Source organism: Kogia breviceps, chromosome 18 (genome assembly GCF_026419965.1).
Source record: "Kogia breviceps isolate mKogBre1 chromosome 18, mKogBre1 haplotype 1, whole genome shotgun sequence".
NCBI classification, from domain to species: domain Eukaryota; kingdom Metazoa; phylum Chordata; class Mammalia; order Artiodactyla; family Physeteridae; genus Kogia; species Kogia breviceps.
In genome coordinates this window covers 11,901,858-11,922,854 of record NC_081327.1, presented here as the reverse complement: position 1 = coordinate 11,922,854, position 20,997 = coordinate 11,901,858, and the positions used below count along the sequence as shown (strand labels likewise).

General features: G+C 43.6%; 1 protein-coding gene and 1 pseudogene across 1 annotated transcript; both read left to right on the top strand.

Moving 5' to 3' along the window:
• Positions 1-9,141: 9,141 nt before the first annotated feature.
• On the top strand, positions 9,142-12,405 carry LOC131745442 (ADP-ribosylation factor-like protein 8B pseudogene; annotated as a pseudogene).
• Positions 12,406-18,119: 5,714 nt separating this feature from the next.
• On the top strand, positions 18,120-20,005 carry LGALS13 (galectin 13). The gene is given in 4 exon segments (XM_067018728.1): positions 18,120-18,131; positions 18,504-18,585; positions 18,942-19,150; positions 19,892-20,005. Coding segments are annotated over 4 exon segments (417 nt in total).
• The last annotated feature ends 992 nt before the right edge of the window (positions 20,006-20,997 follow it).

Genomic DNA, 20,997 nt, shown 5'->3' with positions numbered 1-20,997 from the left:
CCCAGCTAGACGAAAGGGTTTCTAGGAAGCCCACAGGCATGGTCCTGCAGAAGCCTGATCTTAAAATAGAAAGAAGTCTAGAGGAAAGGTATGTTTCCCCCCAGCTTTATTGAGATGAAATCGACATGTAACGTATAAGTTTAAGTTGTACAATGTGATGGTTTGATACATGTATATATTTTGAAATAATTACAGTAGGGTTAGTTAACACTTTCATCACCTCACATAATTAATTTTTTTTGGTGGTGAAAATATTTAAGTTTTATTCTCTTAGCAACTTTCAAGTATATAATATAGCATCGTTAATTATAATCACCATGCTGAACATTAGATTCCCATTAGATTAGAACTTATTCATCTTTTTTTTTTTTTTTTTTTTTTTGGTATGCGGGCCTCACTGTTGTGGCCTCTCCCATTGCGGAGCACAGGCTCCGGATGCGCAGGCTCAGCGGCCATGGCTCACGGGCCCAGCCGCTCCGCGGCATGTGGGATCTTCCCGGACCGGGGCACGAACCCGTGTCACCTGCATCGGCAGGCGGACTCTCAACCACTGCGCCACCAGGGAAGCCCTTATTCATCTTATAACTGGAAGTTTGTACCCTTTGACCAATGTCACCCCATTTCCCCTATCTCCCAGCCCCTGGCAACCACTAATCTACTGTCTGCTTCTGTGAGTTCAGAATTTTTAGATTTCATATGTACGTGATATCATACAGTATTTGTCTTTCTCTGTCTGACTTATCTCACTTAGCATAATGCCCTCAAGTTCCATCCATGTTGCGAATGGCAAGATTTTCTTCTTTCTCATGGTGGAACAATATTTCATTACATATAAAATGCCTATCTATCTGTCTGTCTGTCTATCTATCTATCACCTCTCTCTCTCTCTGATCTTCTTTATCCACTCATCCATAGACAGAAATGTAGGTTGTTTTTATATCTTGGCTATTGTGAATAATGCTGCAATGAACACTGGGGTACAGATATCTCTTTGAGATCCTAATTTCATGTCCTTTGGGTGTATACCCAGAACTGGGATTGCTGGATCATATGGCAGTCCTATTTTTATTTTGATTTTTTGAGAAACTTCCATACTGCTTTCCACTGTGGCTGTACCAATATACATTCTCACCAAGAGTGAACAAGGGTTCACTTTTCTCCACATCCTTGCCAACACTTGTTATTTCTTGTCTTCTTGATCATGGCCATTCTAACAAGTGTGAGGTGATATCTCATTGTGGTTTTGATTTGCATTTCCCCAATGATAAGTGATGCTTAACACCTTTTCATGTACTTCTTGGCCATTTGTATATCTCCGGAAAAATGTTTATTCAAGTCCTCTGCCCATTTAAAAATCAGATGGTTTTCATTTTTGCAGTTGAGTTGTATGAGTTCCTTATATACTGTATTTTGGATATTAACCCCCATCAGATAGGTGGTTTGCTAATATTTTCTTCCATTCCATAGGATACCTTTACATGTTGTTGATTGTTTCTTTTGCTGTGTGGGAGCTATTTATTTATTACAATTTTATTTTTATACAATTTTAAAGCTTACTTTCCATTTACAATTACTACAAAATATTGGCTATATTTCCCGTGTTGTACAATACACACCTCAGCCTATCTTAACACCCAGTAATTTGTGCTCCCCTTCCGCCACTGCTATATTCCGGTTCCCCCACTGGTAACCACTAGTTTGTTCTCTGTATCTGTGAGTTTGTGAAGCTTTTTAGTTTGATGTCCCACTTACTCATTTATTTTTGCTTTTGGTATCACATCCAAAAAAATTATTCCCTGGTGGCGCAGTGGTTGAGAGTCCGCCTGCCGATGCAGGGGACACGGGTTCGTGCCCCGGTCCGGGAAGATCCCACATGCCGCGGAGCAACTAAGCCCGCACACTGCGACGAAAGATCCCGCATGCCGCACCTAAGACCCAACGGAGCCAAAAATAAAGAATAAAAACAAATAAATAAAATAAATATTAACAAAAATCTTGGAAAAGACAAAACTAATCTTCCACTAAGTAATCAGTCTTTGTTGATTATGACACAAAGGAATTACAAATTCTTAAATTTCAAAAGTTCCTTAATAGTCTTCCATTCCTAACCTTCCAGGTGTTAAGTTTAGAAACTTGGGTCTTGTAGTAATTTTTCTCAACTTGGTTAACATCCATGGGCTCTGCTACTGGCAAGTTGTTGAGTCATGCTTTATTCTTGTAAAACAAACCTCTGTAGCGAGGCAAACATAAAAGATACTTTCCACAATGCAGGGAAAAGAATCTGCATCAATCAGGATTTTTCTAAAAACAGGCTTCAAAAGACCCAAGATACACTCTCCCTGTTTTCTCTTGTTTCCTGATGGTATTCTTTTTTTCAGCTGTGTAAGAACTGCTTTCTTTTTCCTTATTCACAGTCCACCCCGCCCGCCCCAATAAAAATGTTTTAGTTGTAGGATTGGCAAACGACTCTGTCTTAAATGAATCCAAAAGAGAATGGCAGGGTTCTCTGAAGTAGCTTCCTCCTCTTCCGATGTACAGGACATCGCGTGTAACTATTCCCTGTCTTTCAGCTCATCGCAGCCGAGTTCTGCAGCCAGGTGACGGAGAGCCACAGATGTAAAGAGATCGTCGATAAATGTATAATCAGACAGACGCTGGGATAACGCGTTCGCCAGCTGGCATCGTGGGCCACCTCCCTTGCTCTACACACATCTGTAACACACCCAGTTGGGTTCGTCAAACCCTCTTAATCGGCGACCTCCGCCTGCGGGACGTCGCCGTCACCATTCGCCGAGCCTGTCGGCGGAACACTGCTGCCTGCGGGCAGTTTGGGCATCTCGGACCGCGGAGCCCGCGCGGCCGCTTCTCAGAAACTTTGGAACAACAGAACGGCACAATTGTGCGCGTGAGCACGTGAGCGAGCGCGCATGCTCGCGCGTATCGCTGTGCGCGTGCGTGCACGTGAGCGTGTACGCTCGCGCGGGTGTATTTAACTGGCATATGCTTGTGTGGTGACCGTGCCTGTGAGAAGGTTCATGATGCAGAGTTTCGGCAAGGCTTTTGTTGCTGTTAGTCCCCAAAGTTTTAGTCAAGTAATACTTGGTAAGGCACACCTACACCATCAGTGTCTCGGTCCCTATTTTATTTTAGAAAGCTGTGCAACTTTTGATGCTGGAAACCTGAAACTGCCCTCCCATGCATGCTGTTGCGTCATAAACTCTTGCCCTTCTTCGCGTTCCTCACCTCCTTTTCTCCTTCCCGCTTTTCTCTTTCCAGTCCTTTCCTCCCCTCCCCCCTCTTTCCCTTCTCCTCCTCCTCTCTTCCCCTGCTACCTTCTCCTTCCGTTCCCCCTTTCTCTCTTTACCTCTGTCCTCCCGCTCTTTCATCTTCCTTCTTCTCCCCGCCTCTCTCCCTTCCGTTTCTTTCTCCCCACCCCTTGCCTTTCGTCTTAAGTGTAAGTCTCTGGCAGGCTCCTCTGCCTACCCGACTGTTGTAACGTCCCAAACTTTCAGCGCAGACTGCTTCTAATTTCTAGGGGAACTGTCTTCCAGACTCCCTTGTAATGCCACCTCTCTGCTTGGGTCTGTTTCTGGACTTCTGCTCTTTTCTTTCCCCTTCCCCTACTTCTTCTTCCGAGCTGTGTGGCATGCAGGATCCTAGTTCCCCGACCAGGGATCGAAGCCCGTGCCCCCTGTAGTGGAAGCCTGGAGTCTTAACCACTGGACAGCCGGGGAATTCTCCCGTCTGTTCTTTCCTATTAATTTATGTGCTTATCTGCACCAATACAAATCGTCTTACTATAATGATAGCAAACACTTTAATACGTGACTTACTGACATTGGATGAGGCCGAATCCTCCTTCCTAGTTCGTCGAGATTGTCTTAGCTCTCCTTGGACTTTTACACTGTGTGTGAAGTTTTGAGTCCGTTTGAGAATTTCCTTAAAATCTTATTGGGATTTTGCTTAGAAATTCATGACTTCTTAGATTAATTCACTGAAGAACTGGAATCTTTAAAATGGATTCTTCTCCTGCATTAATGTGATGTATGTATGTATCCACTTATTAAGGTTTTCTATTACATTATAAAAGTTTTATAGTTTTCTTTCTAATTGTTTTTAGATGTAGATAATAAAACTGTAACTAAAAACAATGAATGAGAAGTTCAAAATGGAGTTTACTTGGGAAAGTGAGCAAGTAGAGGCAGTGGGGAGGTACACCTAGGGAAATTCACAGGTGTTCCCAACCAGGGTTATTGGCTTTCTTAATCAATAGAAATCGATAAGAGGCCAGACAAAGTCAGGCAAGGCTTTACCGGGGCTCCTGCTGCAGCAGGAGGGAGTGAAAACAAGTAACAGTTTCTTTTGCTGGCTCTCTGAGGGGGTGGCCAGCTGGTTCCTTTTATGGGGGTGAGGGTAAGGGTGGGTGGGTGTAGAGGTTAGGTCAGAGGCTTGGCTTAAGCCACCCCCTTGGTGGTGCTGGGTGGGTTTTTGGTCTTTTTGTATCTTGTTGTTCATAATTGGCCTCAACTGTGCAGCACGAAGTTATTTTTAGTCCCTTATAGTTTCTTTGTATTTTACTGCTCTAGGAGATGTTTGTCCAGGTGCAAGCACTGCAGCAAAGGGTCCCAGGTCCCAGCCTGTCTCACAGGTACTAATGTTTTTATTTCTGAAGCTTGGTGGTGGGTACATGACTATTATGTGTGTTTTAAAAAATTTTAATTATTCTAGTTTGTTATAAGTTTTATGTGCATGATATATTTCACAGTTTAAACAAATCTCGCATGCCTTTTATTGGATTGAATTTTAGGAACATGAAGCATTTAGTTGCTGTTGTGAATAGGCTCTTTATTGCAAAAAGACTCTCACGCTGCTCTTTAAGAATGCTGATGGTTCCCATGTTTTTTTTTTTTTTTTTGTGGTATGCGGGCCTCTCACTGTTGTGGCCTCTCCCATTGCGGGGCACAGGCTCCGGACGCGCAGGCCCAGCGGCCATGGCTCACGGGCCCAGCCGCTCCACGGCACGTGGGATCTTCCCGGACCGGGGCACGAACCCGTGTCCCCTGCATCGGCAGGCGGACTCTCAACCACTGCGCCACCAGGGAAGCCCTCCCATGTTGTTTTGTCCAGTAACTTTGCTGATTGTTTGTAAGTTCTAACAGACTTTAAAAAATAGTTTCTTTGCCAATTGCAAATAATTTGAGCATCTCGTTTTTCTTGGTCAGTATACCTAACGGTTTGTCAATTTTGTTCATCTTTTCAAGGAACCAACTTTTGGTTTTTGATTTTGTGTATTGTTTTTCTCCTCTCTATTTCTGTTGTAAACTTTATGATTTCCTTCTGCTTGTTTTGGGTTTAGTTTGCTCTTCTAGTTTCTTAAGGTGGAAGGTTAGTTTATTTATTTGAAAATTTTCGTTTTTGTTAATATAGGTATTTACAACTATAAATTTCCCTGCAAACACTGCTTTTTCTGCATCTCATAAGTTTAGGTATGTTGTGATTTTGTTTTCATTTATCTCAAAATATTTAAAGATTTCTCTTATGATTTCTTCTTTGACCAGTTGGTTATTTAGGAGTGTGTTGTTTAGTTTCCACACATTCGAGAATTTCCCAAATTTCCTTCTGTTATTGATTTCTAATTTAATTCCATTGCGCTTAACATACTTTGTATGATTTCAGTGCTTTAAAAATTTTGAGAATTGTTTTATGGCCTAACATGCTCACTCCTGGAGAATGGTCCATGTGCACTTGAGAAAAACCTGCATTCTCCTGTTGTTGGGTGATCTGTGTATTTCTGTAAGGACTAGTTGGTTTATAGTGTTGTGCAAGTCTTATATTTCCTTGGTTTTCTGTCTAGTTGTTCTGTCCATTATTGAAAGTGGAGTATTGAAGTCTCTATTATTGTTGAATTGTCTCCATTCAAGTCTGTTTTTTGCTTCATGTATTGTGGGGCTCTGTTGTTAGGTGCTTATATGTTTGTTATACCTTCTTGATGAAATGACCCTTTTTAAAATGTCATTCTTTGTCTCTAGTAATAATTTTTTAAAAATAAATTTATTTATTTATTTGTTTTTATTTTTGGCTGCTTTAGGTCTTCGTTGCTACGTGCAGGCTTCCTCTAGTTGTGGCGAGTGGGGGCTACTCTTTGTTGTGGTCGCGGTCTTCTCATTGTGGTGGCCTCTCTTGTTGCGGAGCATGGGCTCTAGGTGCATGGGTCTCAGTAGTTGTGGCACGCGGGCTCAGCAGTGGTGGGTCACGGGCTTAGTTGCTCTGCGGCATGTGGGATCTTCCCAGACCAAGGCTCGAACCTGCGTCCGCTGCATTGGCAGGTGGATTCTTAACCACTGCACCACCAGGGAAGCCCTCTAGTAATAATTTTTATCTTGAAGACTATTTCTCAAATATTAGTATAGCCACTCTAGCTTTCTTTTGTTTACTGTTTGCATGGTATATGTCTTTCCATCCTTTTAATTTTGTCTATTTGTGTTTTTGAATCTAATTTGTGTCTTGTAGATAGCATATATTTGAATCATAAAAAACGTGAATTTTACCAATCCCTGCCTTTTACTTGGAGTTCTCTATGCTGTCATTCAGGGAACCAGGTTGGTTTCAGCCCTGCCATCATTAACACCTGGATTCCCAGGTCACCCTGGAGGTTTGCATCCCAGTCAGCCAGAAGAGGGAGAAAGGAGCCTGCAGAGGAGGTTTTTGTGGGACAGGCTTGGACATGGTGCCTACCACTTATCTTCCATTGGCTACAAGTCAGCCATATAAATATTTAACTGGTAGGGGGGTCAGGAAGTGTGCTTAGCTCTGTGCTGAGGAAAAAAGAAGAAAGGGACTTAGTGAAAGACTAGTAGAGTCCACCACAGTTATATAAGAAAAGGACAGTGTATTTGGAGAATAACACTACCGTCAATGGGGTTGCATATTCCAGTTGCTAAAAGATCTTGCTGATAACTTCTTTGAATCAGATACCTACGGAGATGGTGGCTATTGGAACTAAAGTCCTATAGAATTCATGGCTCTGGATTTTGCTTGGATAGCAGGAGGAATTAATACTGCAATTGTCAAATTATGATAGACCTTAACTAGTAGAAGGGATGTGTACTCTCACTGATAAGGAATGTCAGGCCTATATGACTCAGAAACTAGAAAATGTCCATAAAGAAGCATTGAGGCTACACAAGACTGGGAGCTGGGTTCTGTTTACATAACTTGTAGCCTTTAGGGAATTTTTGGATACATATTTTACAGTTATTTTAGTAACACTAGGAATAATAACTGGCACATATGCAGTGGAAATGCTTATAAAAAGTGTAAGTTCTAGGAACACATCGAGAGCTTTCTCCCCTGAAACAAAACAAATAATGCACCATTTGTATTTAGAAGACTAGAAAATGAAATCCGAAGGGAAAGGTATATGAAGAGTCTCATGCAGAAGCAAATTTAAGATAAACTATCCGTAAGTTGCAACAAACAAGGGAAACTGTTGAAAATCATTACACAACATCTCTCAGTTTGGGGTTTTTCAGAAGTAGACCCTTAGACCTGGGAACAAGTGTAAGTAATTTATTTGGGAGGAGAAGGGAGTTGGGGGTGTGTTAACAGGGAAGGGAAGGCAGCCAATTAAAGAGTGCTCTATTAAGCCAGCAACTACAGTGCAAAGCTGAAATTTAAGCCCACGTGAAAACTTTGGAAAGCAGTGTGAAACACGCCTCAGAATTCTCTCACTGGAGGGTTGAGGGTGTTGGGCTATTTATACAGCAGCTCCTAAGCGTCATTGATTAGGGTTGTTTCCTGCTACAGTACATGTTAATTCTTTGGCATTTCCAGATTGCCATGCATATGTGGGCAGTATGGCTTCCTGTAGTTCCAGAAAAGGATAATAATGCACAGATGAAGATACTGGCAGTTGGAAATCTACTGGTGCACACTGACAGGTCCAAGGAGTATGGGTAGGGTGTTGATAGTTTCTGTTAGAGTCACCGCTTGCACCTCTCGGGGCCACTGGTGCCTTGCTGAGGTTCACTCCATCCTGCCACCGCTCTATCAAGTTGGCAGCTAGTCACCCTTGTTTTTGTTTTGTTTTGTTTTTAAAAATACATGGGCTTCGTGAGCCATGGCCGCTGAGCCTGTGTGTCCGGAGCCTGTGCTCCGCAACGGGAGAGACCACAACAGTGAGAGGCCCGCATACCGCAAAAAAAAAAAAAAAAAAAAAAAAAAAAAAAAAAAAAACATGGGCTTCCCTGGTGGCGCAGTGGTGGAGTTTGCCTGCCGATGCAGGGGACACGGGTTCAGTGCCCCGGTCCGGGAAGATCCCACGTGCCGCGGAGCGGCTGGGCCCGTGAGCCATGGCCGCTGAGCCTGCGTGTCTGGAGCCTGTGCTCCGCGATGGGAGAGGCCACGGCAGTGAGAGGCCCAAAGAGTTAGCGTTCTTTCCCATCTCACTAGAGGGTCATGGTGACTTGTTGCTTGCTTTGTTAAGTGTTTTCCTGGACTGTGTATCCTTGGTGAACTTTATGTAAAATATCAATATGCCATTTTGATGTGCTATCCTTTGTTTAGAAAATATGTATGCGTGCGCCTTCAACTTCTAACAGGTGGAACAGTTCTGAGTGCTTTCTGAGAGTCTGACTCCTGGGTTGTAATTCTCAGTTTGGCTTGAGAGAAGTCCCTGCACCCCTTACAAAAAACTTTTAAATTAAATTTCCATTGACATATTCTTGGAATAGTTGGCAGGATATTAAAGACGCCCACCAGAGGACACCTAGAGTCTACCCTGAACAGATGCTTGGTACCAGCTTGGTGCCCTTTGAGCTCCACCCACTTCCTGGTATTCCTCAGGTGCTTTGCTGATTTCTCCTAATATCCAGACATCATTGCTTTAAATGATGTCCTGCATTTTAGTTCAGCTGTTTTTCTTGGGACTTGGAGTAAACTGGGTTGGCTGGCCTTTGTAAAAATTTGGCTTATATTGGAAAGATTTTATAGATATTTTCTGAACGAACTGTTTGCTAGTGAAACTAGAGACTGAGCCTGCACAGCTCCTAAGGGACTTTTGCTCCTTCCGGCACAGGGCATTCTCAGGTGACTGAGAACTTGGCAGAGGTGTCTAAGGATCAGTCCTTGTGACGTGCAGCCATCCCACAGGGGATCCTTCTACAATCATTAAGTAAATTCTGCTTGCTGGAGATGCACGATGGGCTGATCACCTAGAGCTCAAGCAGCCACGGCAGTTTCAGTCTGTCAGAGGGAGAAATCGAGACAGGTAAGAGAGTCAAACCCTCCCAAGTGTACGTCCTTGGGGAAATAGACTCAGAAGTAGCACACATTTAATCCATCACACTGCCCTTAGGAAGTTGTTCAGATCATATCCAAATTAGGCTTTGAAATTAATAATGGGAAACTGTGCTCCAAGGCCCAAGTGCTCCATGATGAACAGCCACTCACTGGAACTCTGCCTGGCTTCATGTACAATTGGAAGGAAGCCATGCTTGTAAGCACTTCTCTTAACTCTGAAATGGCCAGGTTGGAGCTCTTTTGACATTCCAAAAGTGTAGAGAAAGTTGGGTTGATAAAACATTTTTTCAAAAGTTTGAGCCTGGGCTTCCCTGGTGGCGCAGTGGTTGAGAATCCGCCTGCCGATGCAGGGGTCACGGGTTCGTGCCCTGGTCCGGGAGGATCCCACATGCCGCGGAGCAACTAAGCCCGTGAGCCATGGCCGCTAGGCCTGCGCGTCCGGAGCCTGTGCTCCGCAACGGGAGAGGCCACAGCAGTGAGAGGCCCGCATACCGAAAAAAAAAAAAAAAAAAAAAAAAAAAAAAGTTTGAGCCTGAGAGAGCAAAAATCTTCCTAGGAGAAAAAGTTATAACTGTTATCATGTTCTTGAAATGTAAACACAGCCCACATCATCTGAGACTGCAGCCTTGGCAGAATTAGCATAACCTAAAATTGAAAGAAAAGAAGGTAAAAGAGGACTTTTTAACTCAAGCAGGAAAGCCATGAGATCTGTCTGTTTTTATCTGGATGTCTGTCTGTCTGTATATTGTAAATATGATATGTCCCTACCTCCAGATGGTGTGATTAAAATTAATTTGTAAAAGAGCTTTATTTAATTGACTTAAACATTGGTACTTACAATAAAATATTTCTAAATGTAACAAACTATCCCAAGTTTTTAAAGTATCATGTTGATCTAGGATTAATCGTTTTTTTTAAAATTTGTATTGGATAGGATTAATCTTTAATGAATGAAAACAAGTTTAGGGATTTCCTTGGTAGTCCAGCAGTTAAGACTATGTGCTCCCAATGCAGGGGGCCCGGGTTTGATCCCTGGTCAGGGAACTAGATCCCGCATGCATGCCGCATCTGGGAGCCTGCATGCCGCAACTAAAAAAAGATCCCACATGCTGTAACTAAAAAAAAAAAAAAAAGATCCCGCATGCTGCAACTAAAGATCCTGCATGCAGAACACTCTATGACATAAATCACAGCAAGATCCTTTCTGACCCACCTCCTAGAGAAATGGAAATAAAAACAAAAATAAACAAATGGAACCTAATGAAACTTAAAAGCTTTTGCATAGCAAAGGAAACCATAAACAAGACGAAAAGATAACCTTCAGAATGGGAGAAAATATTTGCAAATGAAGCAGCTGACAAAGGATTAATCTCCAAAATTTACAAGAAGCTCATGCAGCTCAACATTAAAAAAACAAACAACCCAATCCAAAAATTGGCAGAAGACCTAAATAGACATTTCTCCAAAGAAGATATACAGATTGCTAACAGACACATGAAAGAATGCTCGACATCATTAATCATTAGAGAAATGCAAATCAAAACTACAATGAGGTATCATCTCATACCAGTCAGATTGGCCATCATCAAAAAATCTATAAACAATAAATGCTGGAGAGGGTGTGGAGAAAAGGGAACCCTCTTGCACTGTTGGTGGGAATGTAAATTGATACAGCCACTATGGAGAACAGTATGGAGGTTCCTTAAAAAACTAAAAATAGAGCTACCATACGACCCAGCAATGCCACTACCGGGCAGATACCCCGTCTGCTTTTTAATCGGGTTGTTTGTTTTCTTGTTGAGTTGTAGGAGTTCTTTATATACTTTGGATATTAACCCCTTACCGGATATATCATTTGCAAATACCTTTTCCCATTTCGTAGGTTATCTTTCAGTTTTGTGGATGGTTTCCTTTACTGTGCAGAAGCTTTTCAGTTTGATGTAGTTCCATTTGTTTATTTTTGCTTTTGTTTCTTTCCCTTGTGTCAGGTGACATATCTAGAAAGATATTGCTAAGACAGATGTCAGTCAGTGTACTGCCTATGTTTTCTTCTGGGGTGTTACGGTTTCAGGTCTTAGAGTCAAGTATTTAATCGATTTTGAGTTGATTTTCGTGTATGGTATGAGGTAATGGTTTCTTTTTCTTTTTGCACGTGGCTGTTCAATTTTCCCATGTTTATTGAAGAGAGTATCCTTTCTCCATTGTATGTTCTTTGCTCCTTTCACAAATTCATTATCCATATATGTGTGGATTCTTTTTGGGCTCTCAATTTTTTTTTTTTTAATCTTTAAACTATTGGACTGGCCCTCGCCGCCGGCAGCCTGTCCCCGCCAGCGTCGCGCCGGGGTCCCGAGGAGCCGTTGGGGGGTCCGGGCCGAGGCCCACTTGTGTGGAGGTCGTCGCCACCGGTGCCTGCCTGCTCGTCCGTCCGTCCTTCCTCCCGGCCGCCAGCATGCTGGCCCTCATCTCCCGCCTGCTGGACTGGTTCCGCTCGCTCTTCTGGAAGGAGGAGATGGAGCTGACGCTGGTAGGGCTGCAGTACTTGGGCAAGACCTGTCATCGCGTCAGGTCAATTGAGTGAAGATATGATACCTACCGTGGGCTTCAGCATGAGGGAAGTAACTAAAGGTAACGTCACAATGAAGATTTGGGACATAGGAGGACAGCCCCGCTTCCGGAGCATGTGGGAATGGTACTGCAGAGGGGTCAACGCTATTGTTTACATGATAGATGCTGCAGATCGTGAGAAGTTAGAAGCCTCTCGAAATGAACTACATAATCTTCTGGATAAGCCACAGTTAAAAGGAATTCCAGTGCTAGTACTCGGAAACAAGAGAGATCTTCCTAATGCCTTGGATGAGAAACAGCTAATTGAAAAAAATGAATCTGTCTGCTATTCAGGATAGAGAAATTTGCTGCTATTCAATTTCTTGCAAAGAAAAGGATAATATAGATATCACACTTCAGTGGCTTATTCAACATTCAAAGTCTAGAAGTACTTCCCAGAATATGGTCCTTCCTAAACCCAAGAAATTGCCTTTTTCAGAGTTTATTTCTCATGTGCACTGCTGAAGATGTGTATCCTTAACGCTTCATAAAGAATCAGCTAGACTGTGACGATGTGAGAGAGTGGCAGGGACATATACACACTACCAAATGTAAATTAGATAGCTAGTGGGAAGCTACAGCATAGCACAGGGAGTTCACCTCTGTATTTAGTGACCACCTAGAGGGGTGGGATAGGGAGGGTGGGAGGGAGGGTGACAAAAGAGCGAAGAGTTATGGGAACATATGTATATGTATAACTGATTCACTTTGTTGTAAAAGAGAAAATAACACACTATTGTAAAGCAGTTATACTCAAATAAAGATGTTAAAAAAAAAAAAAAAAAAAGAAAGAATCAGCTAGAGTTGTCATGATAAAGTCAGCACACGAAAAGGCTTCTAATACATACTTGTCTTAAACAGTGTGCAGAGCTTTTTTTAAAAAAACCACACTTTTGACCATCTTAAATCAAGAAAAATTGCATATTTCTGTTCTGGTCTTTCTGGGCCAGGTTTTTATATTGGTTTTCAGTAAATGTCTTTCTGTGATATTTCATTATAGAGTCCAGTAGCTTAATACTGATACTGACCTGATACACCATGAAGTTTCTAGTGCCACACACAGTATTTAGAAAACCTTTAGCCTGACTCATGTGGGATAGAAACGAAATGTTAACGTATCTCACAAATGCATGTGAAATGTATAATTACACCTTAGGAATTTAAAAAATGGTCTGCAAAGAGTGAATAGAGGCACCAGATCAATGTTGTTATTGGTTCTTTACACTGGCAAGATCTTGGGCGATGAATTTTAAACACATTCTGCTTTCTGAGAGTTCTTCTCCAGGTAGCAGTTGAGGGTATGGGAGGAACTGAGGCATGCTGTTTTGTATCTGTCCAGATCATTACTTCTATATTTTTTCTTTTCTTTTTCCTGGTTCAACACACTTTTTTAAGGGGTTGGGAATTGACGATTTTCTCAAGAGCTTTCCTGAATTTAGAGCATTCCAGCCAATATAGTAAAATGTGTTAAGAATGTAAAAAAAAAAAACCAATTGGACTTTTTTAAAAAAATTTAAACATCTTTATTGGAGTATAATTGCTTTACAATGGTGTGTTAGTTTCTGCTTTATAACAAAGTGAATCATTTATACATATACATATGTTCCCATATCTCTTCCCTCTTGCATCTCCCTCCCTCCCACCCTCCTTATCCCACCCCTCTAGGTGGTCACAAAGCACCGAGCTGATCTCCCTGTGCTATGCGGCTGCTTCCCACCAGCTATCTATTTTACGTTTGGTAGTGTATATATGTCCATGCCACTCTCTCACTTTGTCACAGCTTACCCTTCCCCCTTCCCATATCCTCAAGTCCATGCTCTAGTAGGTCTGTGTCTTTATTGGGCTCTCAGTTCTGTTCCATTGATTATGTATGTTTTTCTGCCAATACCATGTGGTTTTGATTACCATGTTTTTCTGCCAGTACCATGGCTTTTTAATATAGTTTGAAACCAGAGAGTATGATCTTCACTTTTGTTCCTTTTTCTCAGGATTGCTTTGGCTTTGGGGGTCTTTTGTGGGTCCATATAAATTTTAGAATTTTTTATTCTATTTGTAAAAAAATGTCTTTGAGATTTTGATAGGGATTGCATTGAGTATGTAAATTGTATAGGTAATATGGACATTTTAACGATGTTATTTCTTCCAATCCATGAACATGGGCTATGTTTCCATTTATTTGTGTCTTGTTCAATTTCTTTCAATGTCGTATAGTTTTCAGTGTACAGTACAGGTCTTTCACCTCCTTGGTTAAATTTATTCCTGTGTATTTTATCCTCTTGGTTGTGATTGTAAAGGCAATTGCTTTCTTTCTTTCTTTCTTTCTTTTTTTTTTTTTGGCTGTGCTGCACGACATTGAACTCATCCCTCCTGCAATGGAAATGCGGCGTCCTAACCCACTGGACTGCCAGGGAATTCCCTGCAATTTCTTTCTTAATTTCTCTTTCTGCTAGCTCATTTTTAGCATATAGAAATATAACATATTTTTGTCTGTTGATTTTGTACCCTGCAACTTTACTGTGTTCATTTATAATTTATAATAATTTTTGATGGAGTCGTTAGGGTTTTCTGTACATAAAATCATGACATCCAAAAATAGTGTCAGGGACTTCCCTGGTGGTCCAGTGGTTAAAAATCTGTCTTCCAATGCACGGGACGTGGGTTCGATCCCTGGTTGGGGAACTAAGATTCCACATACTGTGAGGCAACTGAGCCTGTGTGCTGCAACTACTACTGAGCCCGCGCACTCTGGAGCCCGTGCGCCACAGCTAAGGAGAAGCCCACACACTGCAACTAGGGAGAAGCCCGCATGTCTCAACAAAAGATCCTGTATGCCACAATGAAGGTCCTACATGCCGCAACTAAGACCCGATGCAGCCAAATAAATAAATATTAAAAAAATAAACCAAAACAAAAAACCAAAAACCAAACAACAAAAAGCAAAACAAAAATTGTGTCAGTTTTCTTTTTTCCTTTCCAATTTGGATGTCTTTTTTTCTTTGTCTTGCCTAATTGCTCTGGTTAGGACTTCCAGTATTATGTATAATAAGAGTGGCAGCATCTTTGTCTTGTTCCTGATTTTAGGGAGATAGCTTTAGCTTTCCTTGAGCATGATGTTTACTGTGGGTTTTTCATATGTGGCCTTTACCATTTTGAGGTACGTTTCTTTTATACCCAATTTATTGAGAGTTTTTATCATTATTGGGGGTTGAATCTTGGCAAATACTTTTCTGTATCTATTGAAATGATCACATGGTTTTTATCCTTTATTTTTTTAATGTGGCGTATCACATTTATTGATATCTGGATGTTGAACCATCCTTGCATCCCTGGAATACAGCCCACTTGACCATGGTGTATGATCCTGTAACATGTTCTATTCAGCTTGCTAATATTTTGTTGAGGATTTTTGTTTTTGATGCACCACGTGGCTTGTGGGATATTAGTTCCCCAACTAGGGGTTGAACCTGGGCCCCGGCAGTGAAAGCGCTGGGTACTAATCACTGGACTGCCAGGGAATTCCCTTGTTGAGGATCTTTACATCTATGTTCATAAGAAATAATGGCCTGAATTTTTTTTGGTGTGTGTTGTCTTTGTCTTGTTTTGGTATCAGGGTAATGTTGGCCCCAAAAAAGTGAGTTAGGAAGTGTTCTCTCCTCTTCATAATTCAGAAGAGTTTGAGAGGGATAGGTATTAAATTCGCTATCAGTTAGATTGCAGTATTCCTTGACTTTAAGTTTTGTTTCTGGAGAATTGGCATTTTCTTTTTGTGGTACAGCGTTACCATGCTTCTTCATGGTGCTTGATGAATTGTGTTTGAAATAGCAAACACTCTTCCTCTTGATTCTATCAATTCAACAAGTTAGAAATTAGAGGCTTTTCCAGTAGGTGGTGCTATAGCACAAGATTTTGGTTTCTCTTGCCTGCGATGGCTCTGGTTATAGAGAGGCAGCACTTTCCACCTTCCGCTGTCTGTGTCAGAGGTGAGGCTCCATGCCTTGATTATGACTTCTGGTGCCTCCAAGGTTCTTGGTGCTTTGCAGATGCCAGTGTCATTGGGTTCAGTGCCTGGGACACTGGGATGGTGAGCTCTTCTGGGGTGGTGAACTCATAGCCTCTATCACTGTGAGGGTAGGGAGAGGATGAATGGGGAGCCTCTGCCATGTCCAGTGTTGTAAGGCTTGCAGGCTTCACTGCTGTGGGTGGGAGACTCTTTACTGAACTCCACAATTCTACCAACTCCATTTCCACAGGCCTCATCCAGGTCCCCATCACTGCTCTCCAGGTTTCCTGTCATAGCCTTATGAATAGTCTCTCTTATTTTGTCCAGGTCCACCTTCAGTCTGTTTTCCACACAGCAGCAGAGGAAATCCTTTTAAAACATAAATGAGGGCCTCCCTCGTGGTGCAGCGGTTAAGAATCCGCCTGCCAATACAGGGGACATGGGTTTGAGCCCTGGTCCGGGAGGATCCCACATGCCGCGGAGCAACTAAGCCCGTGCGCCACAACTACTGCGCCTGCGCTCTAGAGCCCGCGAGCCACAACTACTGAAGCGTGCTCCGCAACAAGAGAAGCCACCGCAATGAGAAGACCGCGCACTGCAACAAAGAGTAGCCCCCGCTCGCCGCAACTAGAGAAGAGCCCGCGTTCAGCAACGAAGACCCAGCGCAGCCAAAAATAAATAAGTTTATAAAAAGACAAAAAAACATAAATGAGACCAGATCCCTCTCCTCTACCTTGGGCTCCCATCTCACTTAAAGCAAACGTCCTGTGGTCTACTTTTCCATATCCTGAGTTCAAGACCTGCCTCTCTCCCCCTTTACTCCAGTCACACTGTCATCCTTGCTGTTCCTCAAAACTTCAAGTTGTCTTCTCACATTGTGGTCCATGTTGGTAGCTGATCTCTCTGACTGGAAGTTCTTCCCCAAGATACACATGGCTCTTTCATTGACCTTCTCCAAGCTTTTGCTCAAATCTCATCTCCTCAATGAGGACTGCCTTAACTAGCCTATTTCAAATTAAGCCCTCTGTGGACTGCTCTGTTCCGTTACCAACATCTTTTTTCCTTAAGCGTTGTTAAAAATTTAATTTATTTTATTCATGTTATTTTGGGCTGCGTTCGGTCTTCATTGCTGCGTGCAGGCTTTCTCTAGTTGCGGCGAGCGCGGGCTACTCTTCGTTGCAGCGTGTGACCTTCTTATTGCGGTGGCTTCTCTTGTTGTGGGGCCCAGGCTCTAGGCGCGTGGGCCTCAGTAGTTGTGGCTTGCTGGCTCTAGAGCGCAGGCTCAGTAGTTGTGGCGCACGGGCTTAGTTGCTGCACGGCACGTGGGATCTTCCCGGACCAGGGCTTGAACCCGTGTCCCCTGCACTGGCAGGCGGATTCTTAACCACTGCGCCACCAGGGAAGTCCACCAACATCTTTTTCAAGACATCTATTCCCTTCTGATACATTATATATTTTGCTTGTGTATTATATTTTTAAAAGTTACTGCATATATTTTCCAACTGGAGTATAAGCTCCGTGGAGCAAGATTTTTATCTGTTCTTTTCCATTTATGCAGATAAGTACAAAGCCTGCTGCCAATTAGTCACTCAATAAGCAATTGTCAAATGAATGGATAGATGGATGAATAGATAAATGGATGGATCCCTCTGATTCCTTTACTAACAACCCTTTGATTTGGGATTATGTTCATCAAATATTTTACATATAGGAAGAATGGGTCTAGCAGAGGTTAAATTTCTTTAATAAGGTCCCACAGTGGCAGAGCTGGGAGCCTTTTCCAGGTGGTGTGTTCCTCCAAGTCTAGGGTGAATAGGGAAATTGCCAGCAAAGATTCTGGAGTAGAGTTGATGTCAGAGAAAGAGTCAGCTGCATGGCATGGGCACCAACCTTATGAAGCAGGATAGCCAGGGAGCTCTTCGTTAGAATTTTATCACTGTGGCTTATCCGTAGACACCTAGAACTGCACTTAGATTAAGCATATCAGCATCTCCAGTTAGAAGCTGCTTCTTATCATCACAGTGGACTTTGGATAGTGTGGACTGAATACACTTTCAGAGTCAGAAATTTCAAAAGAATAGAAGGCAGGGCTCTGTAGCCTGAGCAAAAGGGTCAGGGGTGACCCACCTCCCAACAGCATTTATAGGGCACCTTCTCCAGACAGACTCGCACACAACAGTTTCAACAGGGAAGAAAGACCCAACTGGAGACTATGGAATCCTTGGTATGAAGGATGGGAAGAGGGAATCTGGTTACCTCTTCTTGTGCCAGGTCACTGGGCACAAGTCATTGAATGAATACTGGTAGAGAATGGGAAAGAGAATGTGTACGTATGTGTGTCAGTGGGAATCGTTGGATATGCATGATTGTCCTTTTGTATATTTTCCTCTGGATTTGGAAGTGTTTGTATGTAACATGTGTATCTGTGCCTCTGAGCGCATGTCTGGACTCAGATTAATGTCTCCTTGTTGGAGGTTTGCTAACGTCTCTGAGCTGCAAGAGAAAACCATGTTATATGTCCTGATTCTGCCCGGGCAACAGTGTGGGAGAGAAAACACTGGCCTGTCACTCACTGATGTATCCACCTCTTCCATAGCCGAACCCCTCCCGACAGTCTGTTTCCCCGAGTGTGGGTTGTATGGTGAAGATCAAGGCAGATCTTGTTTCTCTGTGGGTGAGCAGATCCCAGTTTATGTGTGATGGAGGGTGAAGCACAAGGGGAGAGCGTTAGTTAGCATGTATTGGGGACACTCATCGGAAACAGTTCAAGATTCTTTCATCACCAGAATGCACTGAGGTGAGTCATGCAAAAGTGAGAGATTACACTGCAGGCGGGATTTCGTGTGTGTGTGTGTGTGTGTGTGTGTGTGTGTGTGTGTGTGTGTGTGTGTGTGATGTCAGAGCGAGAAAGGTAGATGTTTCTGACATGGAGGTGGGAGGCGGAGGGAGAGAAGGGCTGTATTTGTCCCTGAGGAGGTCATGTTTTCTGTAGTAAAGGCCTGACTGAGGGAACCACCTTCTTGTCCCTGCAGAGGGAACCCAGAATTTGTGGTGAATTTCTACGTGTGTCCTGAGGAAGGTGGTGACATCGCATTCCATTTCTGAGTCTACGTGAAGGACGTGGTGGTGGTGAATGGCTTCCAGGAAGGGGGAAGGAGGGAGGAAGAGAAAGCATCTTCTGACCCCTTTGTGCCAGGGCGGCCGTTTGAGCTTCGATTTTGGGTGCTGGAGAATGAATACCGGGTGTGTGGGCCCTAAGGGGGGTGGGGGGCCTGGAGCACCGTGGCTGCGGTGGGGCTGCGGGGGAGAGACAGAGTCCACCTCTGATCTGACCTCAACACACCAATTTGATTCCATGTCCTACCACGTCCTTCCCTCCTCATAGGGCTCAACCACAAAAGCTTACCTCCCAGTCTGATACCCGTCTTGTCTTCTCAACAAAAATGGGCCAGGTTTGTAGTTGCAGCTCACACATCAACTCTCTCAATCCCTACTGGCCACCATATCTCCCTCATCGAAGATACTCACGTCACAGGCCAATTCTCCCCCAGTCCTCTGTGCCTCAGCGCCAAGAACACATCTCCTATGCATGGCGGAAGTCCAATCCCGGAGGAAAATCCTTGAGCACAACTTCTGAAAATCCTTGAGCGCACTCTTTGAGCGTTGCCATGTATGCTGCGCAAGCAGAGATTCAGAGTTGAAGCCCACGTCTCTTGCTCTCACGGACGATCAGGAATGTGGAGGGAGAAGTGCAGGCCCGTGGTCATCAGGGTGAAGCGGGGGTGGGGAGCTCTGGAGGCAAAGGAAGTGGACCCCGAGGGGTGATTCCCTACGGCAGCGTCATGGCAGGATTTCCTGGAGAAGGAGATGTTTGAGCTGCTTTGCTTTTATGGAGTAAAGAATTTTTACAGGCAATGAAAAGAGGAAAGGGAAGGAGGAGGCCTAATTGTTCTGAACGCACAGGCAGTATATCTCTTTCCTTAGGTGTTGGTGAATAACAGGGCCACCTACGTCTCTGTCCACCTCCTGCCCTCACAGTCTGTAAAAATGCTGGAGGTGAAGGGAGATATTGCGCTTACTTCGGTGGGAGTATGTTGAGGGCCAGAAGATCTTGCAGTGAAAATATCCACCCCGTTATAGTCTACAATGTGCAGGATCAGAGCAACTCCCAGAAGATGCCAGGACATCCCCCTGTTGCCATACTTACGCGAATGATAATAAAATCTTCCTAGTGTGAACCAGGACTTGGTTTTTGCTCATAGGGAAGACATCAAGGGAGGATCTGGCACAAAGGGAAAGTTGTCCCACGTATGGAATGAGGAGTGTGCTTTGGGAAGGGCCCAGGTGGCCAAAATCTCAAGTGCTGTCCCTGAAATAGAGACAGAGTGAGAGTGTCTCAGGAGGTTATGAAGGAGATGGACAGGTTTGGGGACGTGTAAGGGAGGGATACAACTTTGTATGTGAGCTTCTTTTCACTTGTTTATTCACCCACAAATAATTATTGGACCCAAGTATTAGTCGAGGTTCTCCAGAGAAACAAAACCAATGGGGTGTGAGTGTGTGTGTTTATACATGTGTGTACACACACATACATAATTATATATATAAAGAGATTTTTTTTTTTTTCGGTACGCGGGCCTCTCACTGTTGTGGCCTCTCCCGTTGCAGAGCACAGGCTCCGGACGCGCAGGCTCAGCGGCCATGGCTCACGGGCCCAGCCGCTCCGCGGCATGTGGGATCTTCCCGGACCGGGGCACGAACCCATGTCCCCTGCATCGGCAGGCGGACTCCCAACCACTGCGCCACCAGGGAAGCCCTATTACTTTTATCAAACCCAGTTTCTCCCCCAATACCAGGCAATGGGCCTAGGAGGGCACCATAATACAAGGATAAATGTTTTTGGCCTGAACTGTCATGCTGGCCGTTTACTGAAAGATGTATTTCAATCCAAAAACTGTTCCTGCACTGCATGCCCAAAACATTGCCTAGGCTTGCTGATGCTCTGTTGCAAAGGGAATTCCCCAGCGGGATCCCCAGGGGGCCTGGGCGTCTGCTGGATCTGCAAATGGAAATCTCCGCACCTGCAGAGG